General features: G+C 53.8%; 7 protein-coding genes across 7 annotated transcripts; 2 read left to right on the top strand and 5 right to left on the bottom strand.

Annotated features, from left to right (window-relative positions):
* Positions 1-164: 164 nt before the first annotated feature.
* On the top strand, positions 165-1457 carry BAUCODRAFT_65816 (uncharacterized protein; the record flags this gene model as incomplete). Its single annotated transcript, XM_007675578.1, has 1 exon — positions 165-1457. The coding sequence occupies one exon, from the start codon at positions 165-167 to the stop codon at positions 1455-1457; it is 1293 nt and encodes a 430-aa protein (XP_007673768.1).
* Positions 1458-1470: 13 nt separating this feature from the next.
* On the bottom strand, positions 1471-2549 carry BAUCODRAFT_573577 (uncharacterized protein; the record flags this gene model as incomplete). Its single annotated transcript, XM_007676015.1, has 3 exons — positions 1471-1918; positions 1980-2503; positions 2531-2549. 3 exons carry the CDS (start codon positions 2547-2549, stop codon positions 1484-1486), a joined length of 978 nt encoding a protein of 325 aa, XP_007674205.1. The 3' UTR covers positions 1471-1483.
* Positions 2550-3062: 513 nt separating this feature from the next.
* BAUCODRAFT_396879 (uncharacterized protein) lies at positions 3063-5345 on the top strand. The gene is made up of 4 exons (XM_007676014.1): positions 3063-3794; positions 3856-4258; positions 4315-4755; positions 4810-5345. The coding sequence occupies exons 1-4, from the start codon at positions 3261-3263 to the stop codon at positions 5034-5036; spliced, it is 1605 nt and encodes a 534-aa protein (XP_007674204.1). The 5' UTR covers positions 3063-3260; the 3' UTR covers positions 5037-5345.
* Positions 5346-5460: 115 nt separating this feature from the next.
* Positions 5461-6536, bottom strand: BAUCODRAFT_396915 (uncharacterized protein). Its single transcript, XM_007676013.1, has 3 exons — positions 6516-6536; positions 6101-6452; positions 5461-6044 (listed from the first exon to the last, which is right to left on the bottom strand). The coding sequence occupies exons 2-3, from the start codon at positions 6329-6331 to the stop codon at positions 5655-5657; spliced, it is 621 nt and encodes a 206-aa protein (XP_007674203.1). The 5' UTR covers positions 6332-6452; positions 6516-6536; the 3' UTR covers positions 5461-5654.
* A 26-nt stretch (positions 6537-6562) lies between these two features.
* BAUCODRAFT_396872 (uncharacterized protein) lies at positions 6563-9036 on the bottom strand. Its single transcript, XM_007676012.1, has 5 exons — positions 8816-9036; positions 8270-8657; positions 7725-8218; positions 7354-7665; positions 6563-7301 (listed from the first exon to the last, which is right to left on the bottom strand). Exons 1-5 carry the CDS (start codon positions 8940-8942, stop codon positions 6697-6699), a joined length of 1926 nt encoding a protein of 641 aa, XP_007674202.1. The 5' UTR covers positions 8943-9036; the 3' UTR covers positions 6563-6696.
* Positions 9037-10424: 1388 nt separating this feature from the next.
* On the bottom strand, positions 10425-10889 carry BAUCODRAFT_146232 (uncharacterized protein; the record flags this gene model as incomplete). The annotated part of the gene is made up of 1 exon (XM_007676011.1): positions 10425-10889. The coding sequence occupies one exon, from the start codon at positions 10887-10889 to the stop codon at positions 10425-10427; it is 465 nt and encodes a 154-aa protein (XP_007674201.1).
* Positions 10890-11114: 225 nt separating this feature from the next.
* BAUCODRAFT_66010 (uncharacterized protein) lies at positions 11115-11843 on the bottom strand (the record flags this gene model as incomplete). The annotated part of the gene is made up of 1 exon (XM_007675594.1): positions 11115-11843. The coding sequence occupies one exon, from the start codon at positions 11841-11843 to the stop codon at positions 11115-11117; it is 729 nt and encodes a 242-aa protein (XP_007673784.1).
* Positions 11844-13506: the final 1663 nt, after the last annotated feature.

Raw genomic sequence — 13506 nt, 5'->3', positions numbered from 1 at the left:
ACTTCAACAGCAGTATCTGGCATGATGCATCCACGCTTGATCCAGGAGCTTTTGACTGGTTCTCGAGCGATCCTGGCTTTACAGTTAACGGAGTCACCACGCTAAGTGGCAATGCACCGGCACCGAATATGAGCACGACAGGTGTCGAGACACTTGGTACTCAGATGGGCTCGAGCCTCGCTCTTGAAACGTCGCCTGCATCGTCAACCGGTGCTGGCGGACACGCGCTTGTGGAGCACTTCTTAGCCTCCAGCGTCCCCCCTATCCTGACGTCTATTGAAGTCGGGCCACGTTGGACAACCACGAAAATGCTGCTTGCCTCCCTTGCAGCGTCATCGCCTATGGTTCGGTATGCAATGATGACATTCTCCGCAATAGAACTGGGCGAGAGTGAAGGACTGCGCCCAAACCACCAAGCGTTGTATGACAAGGCTGCGAAGCAGCTGTCTGACCATGTTACCAGAGTACAGAGGGGTGATGTGGATGTGACAGCAGGCCTGCAGTTTGCACTTACTGCTGCGTTCTTTCTAGCCTACTCCGATCTGTTAGCAAAGCGTCTCGGCGGTGCACAACAGATCCTTCGAGATGCTGTCAGCTTAATACGCAGCCACCGGAAGAAGCATCTTTCGGCCATCGAGAGACGGTTGGTGGCATGGCTGCGCTTGGTCGACGGTCGTGCGTCTTCCGCAGGTGGAGACGGCGCGTTCCTTGACGAGACTGATGACACTCCACAAGAAGAGCATCTTCGTTCATCTGTGCCCGTTGATGGAAGTAGCGGCCCGGCCGATGCTGAGCACGCTATTGAAATTGTACTCTTCGACGTGCTATACTCACCAGGCTTAGCCTTCTACCAGCGCGTTCAAAGCATCATGGCACGTGTAACCAGGCTTGACCCTTGGCACCGCTCTCGCGGGACTGTGACAGACGAGACAGAGGTTATGGCGTCTGCTGCTATGATCAACCACGATTTGCACATCCTGGAAACAGAGCGCCCTGCATTGATGGACCATGCTGTTGCCGGCTCACTCACTGGCCGCTATCTTGCACCAGACATCGCGAACGCCATTACGAAGAGCTATCGTACCTATTGGGCGAACTATTCTGCTGGCTACATCCATCTTCACCGCGTAGCGTATAAGCACCTACCGGCGAATACCGACGTGCTAGATGCAAGGACTGCGATCAAACGGATTGCAAGATTCTTCGAGACAGAACATGAGCCCATGCCAACGAACATGATCTGGCCTCTACTTATGGCATGTTGTGAAGAAGATGGTCTTGAAGACCGTAAGTGGATGATCCAAACAATCCGCGACATGCACGGCAGTGCCACAAATGCCAAGCCCATTGCCGATGTCCTTGAAGAAGTCCACCGGCGTCAGGACGCTAACAAACAGCGCGCTGATGTTCGCCAAACCTCCATGGATCTCTTCAACATGTCATTTGCAGTCGTGTGAAAGCCATTCGCCGTGCAAGAGTATTATTACTGCTTGCCTATCTTCTTTAGTCTGATCTCTTCAGCCTCCAGAACCGAGACCTGATCAAGTATCCACCGCTGCTTCGCTGGGTCATTGAACTTGGGGTACGGTCTCCGACAGTGGCGTGCCTCCGCAGGGTATCCCAGAAGTTCGCTCACGACCCATTTCGTGCCGTTGATGCCACCGTCACCGAAGCCTAGCTCTGGTACCGCAAGCTGATATTGAAGCTTCTGTGCTTCTTCGATATTGCCGACGTTGTACAGATCATAGACGGCGATGCAGCACTTGGGGTATAGGTTGCCAACCCCTGTAATGCAGCCCGTGCTTCCAACCGACATTGCGGGTATGAGCCAGTCAGACTGACCGGCAAGAGCGGAGAACTGTGTCTGGGGGTAGGATGCGGTCAGGCGGGTGATCTTCGCAATACCGCCGCAGGTGAGCTACAGCTTGGCTGTTAGCAGCGAACAGCAATTGCGTTTTGCGTCTTTCAATTCATTTTACCTTCACCGCAACGATGTTCGGATGCTTCGCCAACCGATCCAGCATCGTCGAGTCCAGATTCAGCCCTGCCGCAACGTTTGGAAAATTGTACAAGATCATTGGAATAGGACTGACGTCTGCAACCTCTTCGAAGCATTCGCAGATCGCATCTTTGGTCATCGCGAAGTGAAAGAAGCTCGGCACAAGGACGAGCGCAAAGTCAGCGCCTGCCTCCTTTGCGACATGGCAATCATGGATTACATCGCGCGTTGATGTCCCGCTAGTGCCAAGGGTAATGGGCAGTTCAGGCCGGCCCTCCTCCCGCGCAATCTTCCGTGTCAGCCGAACGAGCTCGGCCTTTTCTTGCCTGGTGAGAGCGATCGCCTCGCCGTTTGTGCCTGCAAGGACGATGCCGTGGATGCCGGAACGGACGAGGAAGGCAATGTGCGCGCTTTGCGTGGTCCAATCGATCTCTTGGCGGACCGTGGAGTCGAAGAAGGTGAGACACGGGACGTGGATGCCTGGAGGATATGGTCGTGCTGATGCTGGGGAAGCGTGAGCAACGCCGACACCGTTTTCGTTAGAAGGCATACTGAACGAGCCGACTGCGCTATAAGGACGGGAAGAAAGTGCAAAAGGAAGATGGAGCAAACAAAGAGTGTACAACTTACCGCTCAACTTCCTACTTTACGGTCTCCGGCGGGTTGCTCCACACGCCGAGCTTGCTGCATGAGCGACCAACACGCGACTGGTGCCAGGCCACTGTCTACGGTATTGTATGCGACTCGCGATGGTCGACCTCGCGTCGGCGAAAAACATCGTCGGCAGAGCGATGTTCTCGTCGGCAACGCTAAATTTTCGTCGGCTGAAGCCAGAAGCCGCTCGGCAAGACCAAATGCGGATTGAGACGCGGCCTTGGCACGTCCTATTGCATCGGATTTGCCTGGGTTAAGTGAATGACTTCGACCGCGTCCCGACTCTACCGAAGCGGAACCACCATGTGGCGGTCGGCAGAACTCGCTTCGACGAGATGCGACTCGTGTACTGGCAAGTTGTGTCTTTTCATTGGCGCCCCGCTTTCCGTCTCCGCGGCTGCCCGCTACTCCAGCTCTATATCCTTACCACCTCGTGACATCCCCACACTCTGCTCGACACGAGCCTGGAGATCCGGACCAGTATGTAGGTATCGGACCCGACCAGGCACGACTTGTTTATATTAGCTTGGCATGCTCAGCATATCCTGTTGTCCTACTACGTCTTTCTTCTCCTTCAGCTTTCTTACTGCCCCGAATCTCATCCACAATGACAGGTTTCGCAAGGGCAAAAGAGGACCGCCCAACACCTCCTGAGGTGTACAATTGGCGCGTCTATGTCTCAGCCCTCATTATCTCGCTCGGCGTCATGGCCTACGGTTACGACTCTGCCTTCATTGGAACGACTATCACCCAGAAGTCGTTCAAGCGCGACTTCGGGCTCGCAACTATGACCAAAGCGGAGCAGAACGCGGTTAGCAGCAACTTGACCAGTATCTACTCCGCGGGTGGGTTTTTCGGCGCCTTCTTCATGTTCTTCTCCCTCGAGCTTCTGGGCCGACGAGCCACAGTCATCATTTCGGACATTGTCTTCCTCATCGGCGGCGTCCTATGCACCGTACCGACTCACCAGCTTGGACTCATCTATGCGGGCCGCCTTCTGACTGGTCTCGGAGTTGGTGGTATTGCTGCTGTGTGCCCAATATACGTCGCAGAGATTTCCCCACCGGCCATTCGAGGTCGGTTGACTGGTTTCTTCGAGTCCTCTTATCAGATCGGTGCTGTCATAGGATTCTGGATCAACGTAAGTCCCAACATATGCCCCCGAACCGGTCGTGCAGTCTCACTGAACGCGAGATGATCAGTATGGCATCGTCCACAACGTCGCAGGCACGAAGTCTGTTGCGTGGCGGATCCCGATGGCTGTCCAGCTCATACCGGCCGGCCTACTCGCCATCGGTATTCCTTTTCTTCGCGAGTCGCCGCTTTGGCTGCTCAAGCAGGGCCGCGATACGGAGGCGATCAGCGTCTATAGCTATTACCGTAATCTGCCCGCCGATCACCACTACATCGCGGAAGATGTCATGTTCGTCAAAGGACAGATCGCACACGAAAGGGCAGTAACAACGGGCGACAGGCCTACATTCGCTGCTTTCCTGAGGGGTGCCGGCAAGGAGGCGATCATGAAGGGTATGCGCAATAGGTTCGCTTCGGTATTTCTTATGTTCATGTGGCAAGCCTGGTCTGGCGCTGCCGCCATCAATTACTGTAGGGAAAGCATCCGTTCCTCTGTCAAGACGATTTCGTGCTAACAAGCTTTGCAGACTCGCCAACCATCTTTACCAGCATCGGCCTAACCGACACTACTCTCTGGACCGGTGTCTACGGTCTTATCAAGGCCGCCGGCTCTGTCATCTTCTTCACCTTCTTCGTTGATAGCTTCGGCCGAAAGATTCCATGGATTGTCTCGTCGCTTGCGTGCGCCGTATGCCAGTACTACCTCGCCGGATACATTGCCGTGGCTCACCCAACTACGACCGTACAGCACGGGCCTTCCACGATCGCCGGCGGCAAGGCGGCGACAGCAGCGATCATGATCTTCGGCGCCACGTGGTCTTTCGGTGCGAACGGTTTGCCGTGGATCATCTCCGCCGAAATATTCCCGTCTTCGCTTCGCAGCATCTCAGGCCCGTGGGCGGCTATGTCTGTGTGGTTGTGGACCTACGTCGTCACTAAGGCATTGCCATCAATGTATACAAGCATGGGTAAGTTGCTTTCAGAGACATGCCTGGATTATCGCTGACGATGGTGCTTCGCAGGATACGGTGTGTATATCTTCTTCGCTTCCATGCTCGTGTGCGCCAGTATCTACGCATGGTTCTTCATTCACGAGACGAAGGGTCTTCGCATGGATCAGATGGACGAGCTGTTTGGTTTCGTCAGGCCAGGCACCGATTACATGGCAAAGGCTGTGAACGAAGGGATGGACATGGACGGTACGGAGAAGTATGAGAAGAACATTGCTGCGAGAGTAGAGCAGGTCTAAGGAGTGCAATGTATGAACGCACCCGTCCTGGTGTTTCGTCACTATGGAAGCAATGTCTGATCTCGACCGCATCATGTGGACGGCTTCATATGTCGCAGCAGCTTCACCGAGCACATCTCTCGTGGCGCTGGTCGGAAAGAACATAAAAGTGACCGGCAACTGCCCCGAAACAGTGCCGTTGTGTACGTTGCCCAGACACCGTAATATGCTGTCGCGCATCCTCCTTACCATCTCACAGGGCTACGGTCCAGCCAATTTTCACGAACTCCGGCATAACTGGCATGGTCAGAAGGACCAAGCAAACCTGCAAGAACTGTGGAAGTCATGTAAGACGTCTTATGTGTTAAGCCTGCTCTAGCGGTACTTCACCCCTGCTCGGCGATAATAGGTGCGCTAGTACTTAGTGGAAGACATATCGCATATTGGTAGCTTGAGCTTGGTAGAGCAAAACTCTTCCGAATAGAAAGCCTGACTCACCTGAAGTAAAATAATTGTGGTGAGTGCGCTTCAGCAATGCGCGTAACTCATGCACAGCCTAGACTCGTCCAAGATAGACTAGCGATAGCCTTGATGGCTAAATATACAGCAAGCTTTGGTTGCGATCCATCGGCCCTGGGCCTACTTCGATGCATCATCCACCTTTACAAACGTATCTTTACCCAGATAGTCGAAAGCCGAAATGGGCACGCCCAAGTGGCGAAGGATGCAGTACGCCGTGGAGTAGTGGAAGTGAAAGTTGGCCATTGCGTATCCCACCACGTACTTCTCGCCTGTTTCAAAACGGTACGTCCCCATTGACTTGGTAGGCATAAGGATCGGTTGCTTCTCCTTACCCTCCATGGCGGGCCTGACCTTCGGATCCTGGACAATCTCTATCGTTTTCCCGATGCGATCTTGTAGCTCCGCGAAAGTCTTCTCGTCATCCGGAAAATGTGTCTTCTCGATACCTGCAAGACGAGGGAGGAGAAATTCCACTGTGTTGCAAGCTGCTTGGACTTGGTATGTCAACTGATCTAGCTTGTCAGTGCCACTGAATATAATGAATGACCGAAGTAATATCATACGCCTCTCATGTCTTCAATGAGGCGGAAATTGAGAATTTCATCATGAGCTTTGCCCTTCCCATCCGCAAAGGCTCTGCCCTTTTCCAGTATTGCGGAGAGGTTTTTGAGGTATTTGACGCTTGGAACCACACTCTGATCGTACAGCGAAGTCATTGCCGTGGAGTTATGGTACGGACGTAGCGGTGGTGAAGTGGCGAGCTTCAGGTGTCGAAGTCTTCGGTGGATTGACATGCGTGAGCATCAAGGAAAATACGCAGGCTTATGAAGTAGGAGTATGTGAAAGGAGCTTCCCTCGTGAACTAGGGTTGCCCAGGAAGCGGTCACCCACTTAGGGCCGGGCTGCCGTAAGATGCTGCACATTAGTCAGCATATGCCGACGGGATGCCTTGCAGAGCGTGGGACAAGCTGTACTCACTGCAAGTGGGAGCACGGACGTCTCCTGGACTCACAGTCTTGCTGGGTGGGCAGCAGCATTCTCTCTGCGACCGCTACCGTACCGCTTTGACGTGTCATTTCATACGCCGCTCTTGCTCTTTACACGCTGTCCGGGTATCTTTCGCTCACAATAGTTTTACAATATGCGCATTAAAGTCGTATCAGTCGTCGAACCAACTCTTGTTACTCGTCGCAAATGCCGGCGGAGGTCGCGGAGGCCTCCACTCATCTTCCAGGACGGCGTTCGCGGACATCGGAGGATTATTGTGTACGCTCACGCCTTCCCTCTTCGCCACATCAACCAAGCCTATGTCGCTTCCGGCGCTCTTGCGTCCCTTGACCCATAGGTGCTTGGAGATGATGCCACCTTGGTGATTCGCATCCCGTTCTTGCTTCTTACTGGTACTTCTTCTTGAGTCGGTGGGAGATGATGCGGAGGCATCGTAATAGCCGCCTCTGCTACCTTCATGATCAGGCCAAATTGGCCGCTCGTTTGCAAGGTCTTCAAGCGTTCTTCGTTTCGTTTCGGGTATTAACAAGGTAGTGAAGATGCCGAGTAGCATTGGAAGCGCGAAGATCTGGATTACGTGGTTCAGCCACGGCGATGGGTTCATCCTTGTCGCTCCACGGGTGCGGAGAGGCCCAATCACGCATTGTGCCACTATCGAGCCGACTTTGCCAGCAGCTGCTGATATACCATGCGAGGTACTGCGATAGCGCGTGGGAAAGCATTCGCCAGGTACAATGAACGTCGTTGCGTTTGGTCCTGTACCGTACGGGTTAGCCAAGGTTGCCAAGAAGGGACGAAACGGTGGTACCAAAGTTGAAGAAGAACTGTGCGATAATGTAGCACGCAAGTAGGCCGTCGTTCCCGATCGCATGATAGCCGAATCCCATCACGCACAGCATTGCGAACACCATCACGAAGCCCATCAGCTGAATTGGTTTCCGCCCGATCGTATCGACTGTGGCAACCGTGACCCAGTACCCGGGAATGGCACCAGCGCAAACGATGATCAGGCTCCCGACGGCTGCCCTGCTGAAAACTTGATATAGATTCTTACCATGGGCATAGCCGATCTCGGACAAGAATGTTGCATTGTTCAGGGTAACGCCGTAGAAGGCGACGTCTACGCAGTGTCAGACTGATGTGAAGAAAACCCTTGTGGGAGCTTAGAGCCATGCTTACCCAGGAAGAACCACGAGCCAGCCGTGCCCAGAAGCACCTTCCCATGCTTCCATTGCAAGTTGTAGCGCCAAAAGTCTCGCCAAGACCCTTTTGGCGCGACCAGGCCTCGCATGCTATCGCGCATACCCTTCGCCCGCTCAATACCGTCTGGCAGACCTCTCGGGAACCCGGTCAAGAAGGCGCGAATATCGGAGCCGGCTTGAACAATGTCCTGCTTGATGTCAAACGTATAACGCGGCGTTTCTGGGATGGTCAAGCGGTAGTAAAGTGCCAAGCAACCCGGTATTGCAGCGAAACCAATAATGATGCGCCAGATCTTGTCGAGCGCAATTGTGCATCCCACATCGCATTGCGCCGCAGTGGCTGCCGATGAGAGATGTTTCCGGTACGCTGAGACAGTGATCAAGCTTACAATGGCGGCACCAAATTGGCCCAGACCTTGCATGGCGAAGACGCTTCCGACGATTGCTCCTCGCCACTTTGTGGATGCGAACCTGCACTCACTATCAGCGGATGCGCAGTCGCCGTCAGGAAGCAATGCCTACTCTGTGCAGATCACGGCCGATAGGGGGTAGTCGCCTCCTATACCTACTCCCATTGCTACTCTCCAAAAGATGATGACGCCGACAATCGAGAGGCCCTCCGAATGCGAAGATAATGCATTGGCAAGTGTTGACCAGATGATGATGAGCAACTCAATACCATACATGCGCTTGCGACCAATTATATCTGCCAACAGACCAAAGGTGATTTGGCCAACGACATTGCCCGCGCCAGTCGCGACTTTGATAGCAGTGTCGGCTGCAGCGGGCATTGCCATTTTCCGGAAATATACAACCGCGAGCATATTCGTTACGAGGCCAATCGCGAAGATGTCGTAGCAGTCTGTGAAGAAGCCCATTCCCGTAACAACGATACTCCGGACGTGGCTCCCTAAAAAGACTTAGAAAGTGCTCTGATGTTATCTTGAGAGTGCAGATGGGCGAAGAGTATATAACACAACAGACTTTTCATCGAGACACAGCCGTAGGTGCGCAAGCGATCGTGCAAGCACAGGAAACGAACGGGATCATCTCAAGGGTTTGACCTACATCCGAAAGGCGCCTGGTCAATCTCATTGAGCGCCAGGCGACGGCGCTCGTTTGGGTCGGCAATATACAGATAGTCATTATGGAAGTTCCGGAAGGCCGCGTTTCCACCAGCGGTCCTCGAAGCCATCGTTCATGTGGATTTGCGGTGCCAGTCGGCTCAATTCTGCCAGCGAACCCTGGACTTATCTCAGCGTCAGCGCCAGCGTACGGCCGGGTTGACAGGCGGCAGTGCAGCTTACCGGTCGAGGACCAGGCGGGTTGCCGAGACGTTGTGCTACCCGAAGGATGGAGTCGGTGCTACCGAGCATCCATACCGGGACTCCCGCTGGCGCTCGTTTGGAGGTCGCGACCTTTGATGTCGTGGAGCGAAGCGACAATGATGCGCAGAACTTGCTATCATCTGGAGTTGAGAAGGCAATGCATTGTGGGCTTGGCAAGAAGCGTCAGCGGGGAGGTAACCCGCCCAGTGATAGAGGCCACAGGGCCAGTGTGCGTCGTGCATCCTTGGCCTACCATGCACATGAGAGGCTTTACCGCACGTGGAGGTGGACATCGTTCGCAGTGGATTCTGCTGGCGCGCATTCGGCTTGTCGCCGCGCAATTGGCGTGGGGTGGTCCTCGACTACGTGACAGCGGTCCGCTCCCGTACCCAATCAACGCCTATCATCAGTCATCGCCTCCACACAGCCAACCTCTTTGGATAATCGAGTATGCTTCATTAACAGCTGCCCGCAGGTCCCTCGGGTTAACAATGTGTCAATGCAAACGGACATCGCTTTGAAGAGGGATGGTAGAACTCGATGGTTCGTAAGACCCGACCTTGTACTCATGCCATGAAGTCTTGGCCAGGCGCGGCAATGCAGGAAATCCAAAATATCCAAGCGCACCGAAAACGAGATGGCGAAGCGACCCTTCTTTCCGTCTTACCTCTTCCGTCGTGCCGACTTCCGAATGTATGGGAGAAGAAGCAACGACAACCAGTCTGTGCAGCGCCAGTGGAGCAGATTGGGATCACTTCCCTTCTGCGAAATGGACGGGTTGTGTATCGTGATCAATCTCCGCGACCTTTCAGCGTGAGGACCAACCAAATGCTCCTTGAAGCCGTGTGATGCAGCCTAAGAAGCTCTTATTGCTTGCCGCCAAGCTGTGGGCGCGGGTTGATGCAAGCTGCGGACTGTGCGGAATTCTAGAACTCTGTATCCCTATACCACGTAATGTGTAGAGGTATACGATAGGCTGGGCAAATGCTGATTTTGGAGTAAGGGACTAACGCTGACAATGGTTTGCGACACCAGCGCGAACAGTGACTACAGAATCATGCACTTTTGTCATTAATACAATACGGTGGAAACGAATCCAGTTTACGACTCGGTATATGCGGCGACACGATCTATCAATACGCTAATCTCCCCAAGACATGCTAGAATGGACACTGCATGCTCGACTCACCTAAGTCGAACCTTTCTTACTCTCATGCATGTGATTTGCTCGTCGCGGTGCTGCAGACCGAACGAAAGCATGCAGGTTGTGAGAAAGTCGTCCGTACGGGTAAAAGTAGGCTTCATTGACTTGGTGGTGGTGCACTGCGCAGAAGATCGCATGGCAGATTCTAGCCCCCAATAAGAATCTCGTCTTTTTGGCAGTCCCACTTCCTGTCGAGCAGAAATCTGGCCCGGACGAAACCGACACCAGCAGTAGTGGCGATCGTGCCTGCCTCATCTGCATGCCATGCTAGAGGACTCAGCCGGCCTTGTATGCCCATCGACCTGGCAAATGCGGCTAGAATGAAGACATCCTGGAACAGTATGCTAAGTTGCAGCACCCGCCAAAGACCAAGATCGTCCGGCCGCATGCGGAGAACGACAACCTGAAGCAGCAGCGTGGCCGCGTAGAAGCCAGCTAGCATAATTAGCAAACTTGAGGTCTCTAATGCCGGTGGCAGCGCGGCAATTGGCGAGTAAGGCTTCAGGAGCGCACTAGGATAGAAGAGCGCCGTCAACACTCCAGTCGCCGCCAATAATGGATCAAGTGTGGTGAAGAAGACCCGGTAGATCCTTGGAATCTGGGGCGTCATTTTCAGGGCGCTATTGGATTAGGGTGAAACAATGCTTTCGCTTCGGTGCCTAAGACGACCCAGTTGTGCTCCTGTGTGAGTACAAAGGCTGACCAAAAGGAGATTGCGGTCGCTCTCTTGGTCGAGAAAGTGTATCTCACCTAAGGGCGGGGTGCACATGCACAAAGCCGCGCCTCAGCTACGCCCCGTACATGTCAACCTTACGTGTCATCCTTGAAGGGTAGCTTAAGTCCGGTCCAGGCACTGACAACTGTCGACTGACACTCTGCGTCCCAGCATGCCACTCAAGAGACTGGGACAGTGCAGTGCGACCTTGAACTCAGAGCAATCGAAGATAGCTCCCCACATGCGCTCGAGAGTGTAACCGAAGCCGGCAGTGCTGCGGGGGTATTCTCTTCCGTTTTCGGAAGTTACGGTCGACGACATTGCCATTTTCCTCCCTGCCTCTGATGCAAGCAGCCATTGACGAAGGCTGTCGTACATATTCTTATCGTTCGCATGGATGCGGGCCGCCGAGACAATGAATTGTCCTCTATACGTCAAGACGAGGTTCTCACTAACCGAGCTTGCGTTAGTCATGGAGTCGACGCGCTCCAGAACAGCGGCGCTTTCCTCCCAATCACCGGTATCGTGGCAGTCACGGCCACGAGGGCATGTCTTACCAGGGTATGCGAGAGAGAGGAAGCCGGTGTCTGGTACAAGGAAGTCCTGAACACGGCGTAGAGCTTGCCACTGATCGTGCACATGAGCCTGGGTGAAAAGGGTGTGGTGAGCAAGATTCTCCCATCGACTGGTGATGTGATGGAGGTAGCTCTCACCCTCAAAGCCTACGTTAGTCCGATGGAACAGCTCGTACTCGAGCGATGGATGCAAGAGCGTGCGAAATTCGGCAGCGAAGTCTGAAGTGCCAATACTTTTCTCGCTCTTGTCGTACACGTATATGCGAGGACACATAGAGACCGTGACGTTCGATGTGACCAGTGCGTTGAGGAAAGGGGCCACACTCTGTGCTGTTTCGTTGTATCGGTTGATGACGATGTCTACTGCCCAGCACTCATCCACTGTAGTGGCTGCTGGATGAACTCCACTCGTGCTTGTGCTGAATGGCGGAAAATACATGTACCCGAGACACAGCGGCAGGCTCCATGTGATTAATGCAGTCCCAATGTATGTAATGGCAGCGAACACATCCGTTCGGCAGACTCGTGAAGTCCCTTTGTTTCGCATTGCGGGCGCACCGTGTTGCTTGTACGGGATCGGCTCCTGGTGGGTCAGCAATAGCATTACAACAGGCGACTGAAGGTGCGATGCACAGGTGGTTGTCTGGAGATCTGAGCAGAGTTGCAAGAGGAAGTGCAATGATATTGTGAACATATAAGCACATAGCTGGAGCCCTGATATTTGCAAGAACGGTCCGATGATTGCGGAACCAGCCATGACTGCTCCCGTGAAGGTTGCGGAAAGGAGCGTCGGTCTCCATTTCGAACGGTACAGTGGAGTGTCGCAAGCACCAGTACGGCCAACGTACCAGGCCGCCGAATTGCGAGAATAACACGGGATAGAGTCAAGCACCACCGCGCTCGAGCAGACATTCAAGACTAGGAGAGCGAGGCTGCCGATACCAGGAAGGCGGTAAGACGCTTCCTGTTTCAAGAACGCGGCGGGCAATGATACCACCAGTGCGGAAGCGAGCGCAAATGTACCAGCTAACGTCGCTCTATCCGATCTTCCGTGCTGAGCTGGATCGCGAGCAGAGCTGATCCCCGAATAGTAGGAAAGGCTTGCAACTCCACCAAAGAGACAAATGAGTAGCAAGTGAATTATGCCAACCAAGTCCATACGGTCGTCTAAAAGTTGAACTCCTACGGCGCCAAAGACGACCGGCGCTAAGCGCAATGCAGTCCACAGTCTGGAGGCCCGGAGATCAGCCTGTGCTGAGCTGCTGACGATGTTGCAAACCAGCCCTAAGAAGGACAGGATGGCGGACAGTGTGAACGTTGTCTCGACGGTTCGCATGGCTAGGTAGGTGAACAGGATGGTCGCGCCTGTGGAGACGATCTGGATCATCCCGAAAATGGTGATTCGAGGATGTTTGCTTAGAGACTCCTTGATTGGAACGCCATCGCGAAGTGCCCGGAACAGTAAGACGGACGAAAGATGGCTTGACAGAAATGCCATCGGGAAGGGCATGCGGCCTTCCAAGATGAGATGCCTTGAAGTGGTAATACTCACTGCTGCGGCAAGTAGCCACACCGCAGATCGATCCAGAAACATTTCGCAAGTGCCTCTCAGGGCTTTAAATCCAATGAACGCAAATCGCCTAGCAAGGAGAATGTACGGGACCCGAATCTAACGGATAAGCATCAAACAAAGAGAGTACACCTTTGGGCATGAAGATCTGTACCCAGGTGAGGAGAGAGTGGCATACTTTGCCATTGACACAGTGACTTAGGCAGCCACATTATAAGGTTAACCGACGGCATTTGGTCGTGCAGTGCCGCACGTACTTGTTAGTGTGCCTGTTGCGTGCTTTAACACTGTCCTTGTGCGAGCCCGCGCCAGTCTGCGCGTGGTTAGATAACGACTGCTGCTTGATAACTAATGGCTGCGTCTCCCA

Source organism: Baudoinia panamericana, assembly GCF_000338955.1.
Source record: "Baudoinia panamericana UAMH 10762 unplaced genomic scaffold BAUCOscaffold_3, whole genome shotgun sequence".
NCBI lineage: Eukaryota > Fungi > Ascomycota > Dothideomycetes > Mycosphaerellales > Teratosphaeriaceae > Baudoinia > Baudoinia panamericana.
The sequence above is the reverse complement of the archived record's forward strand: the minus strand, read 5'-3'. Positions and strand labels throughout refer to the sequence as shown.

Bases quoted from the DNA above. Each gene is read 5' to 3' on its own strand.
- BAUCODRAFT_396872 (XM_007676012.1), bottom strand. From the start codon at position 8,942: ATGGCTTCGAGGACCGCTGGTGGAAACGCGGCCTTCCGGAACTTCCAT. The intron at 8,658-8,815 runs GTAGGTCAAACC...AAGTCTTTTTAG, and splicing joins TGACCAGGCGCCTTTCGGAT to GGAGCCACGTCCGGAGTATC. The intron at 7,666-7,724 runs GTAAGCATGGCT...GACACTGCGTAG, and splicing joins TGGCTCGTGGTTCTTCCTGG to ACGTCGCCTTCTACGGCGTT.
- BAUCODRAFT_396879 (XM_007676014.1), top strand. From the start codon at position 3,261: ATGACAGGTTTCGCAAGGGCAAAAGAGGACCGCCCAACACCTCCTGAG. The intron at 3,795-3,855 runs GTAAGTCCCAAC...CGAGATGATCAG, and splicing joins TCATAGGATTCTGGATCAAC to TATGGCATCGTCCACAACGT. The intron at 4,259-4,314 runs GTAGGGAAAGCA...CAAGCTTTGCAG, and splicing joins CGCTGCCGCCATCAATTACT to ACTCGCCAACCATCTTTACC.
- BAUCODRAFT_396915 (XM_007676013.1), bottom strand. From the start codon at position 6,331: ATGTCAATCCACCGAAGACTTCGACACCTGAAGCTCGCCACTTCACCA. The intron at 6,045-6,100 runs GTATGATATTAC...AAGCTAGATCAG, and splicing joins TCATTGAAGACATGAGAGGC to TTGACATACCAAGTCCAAGC.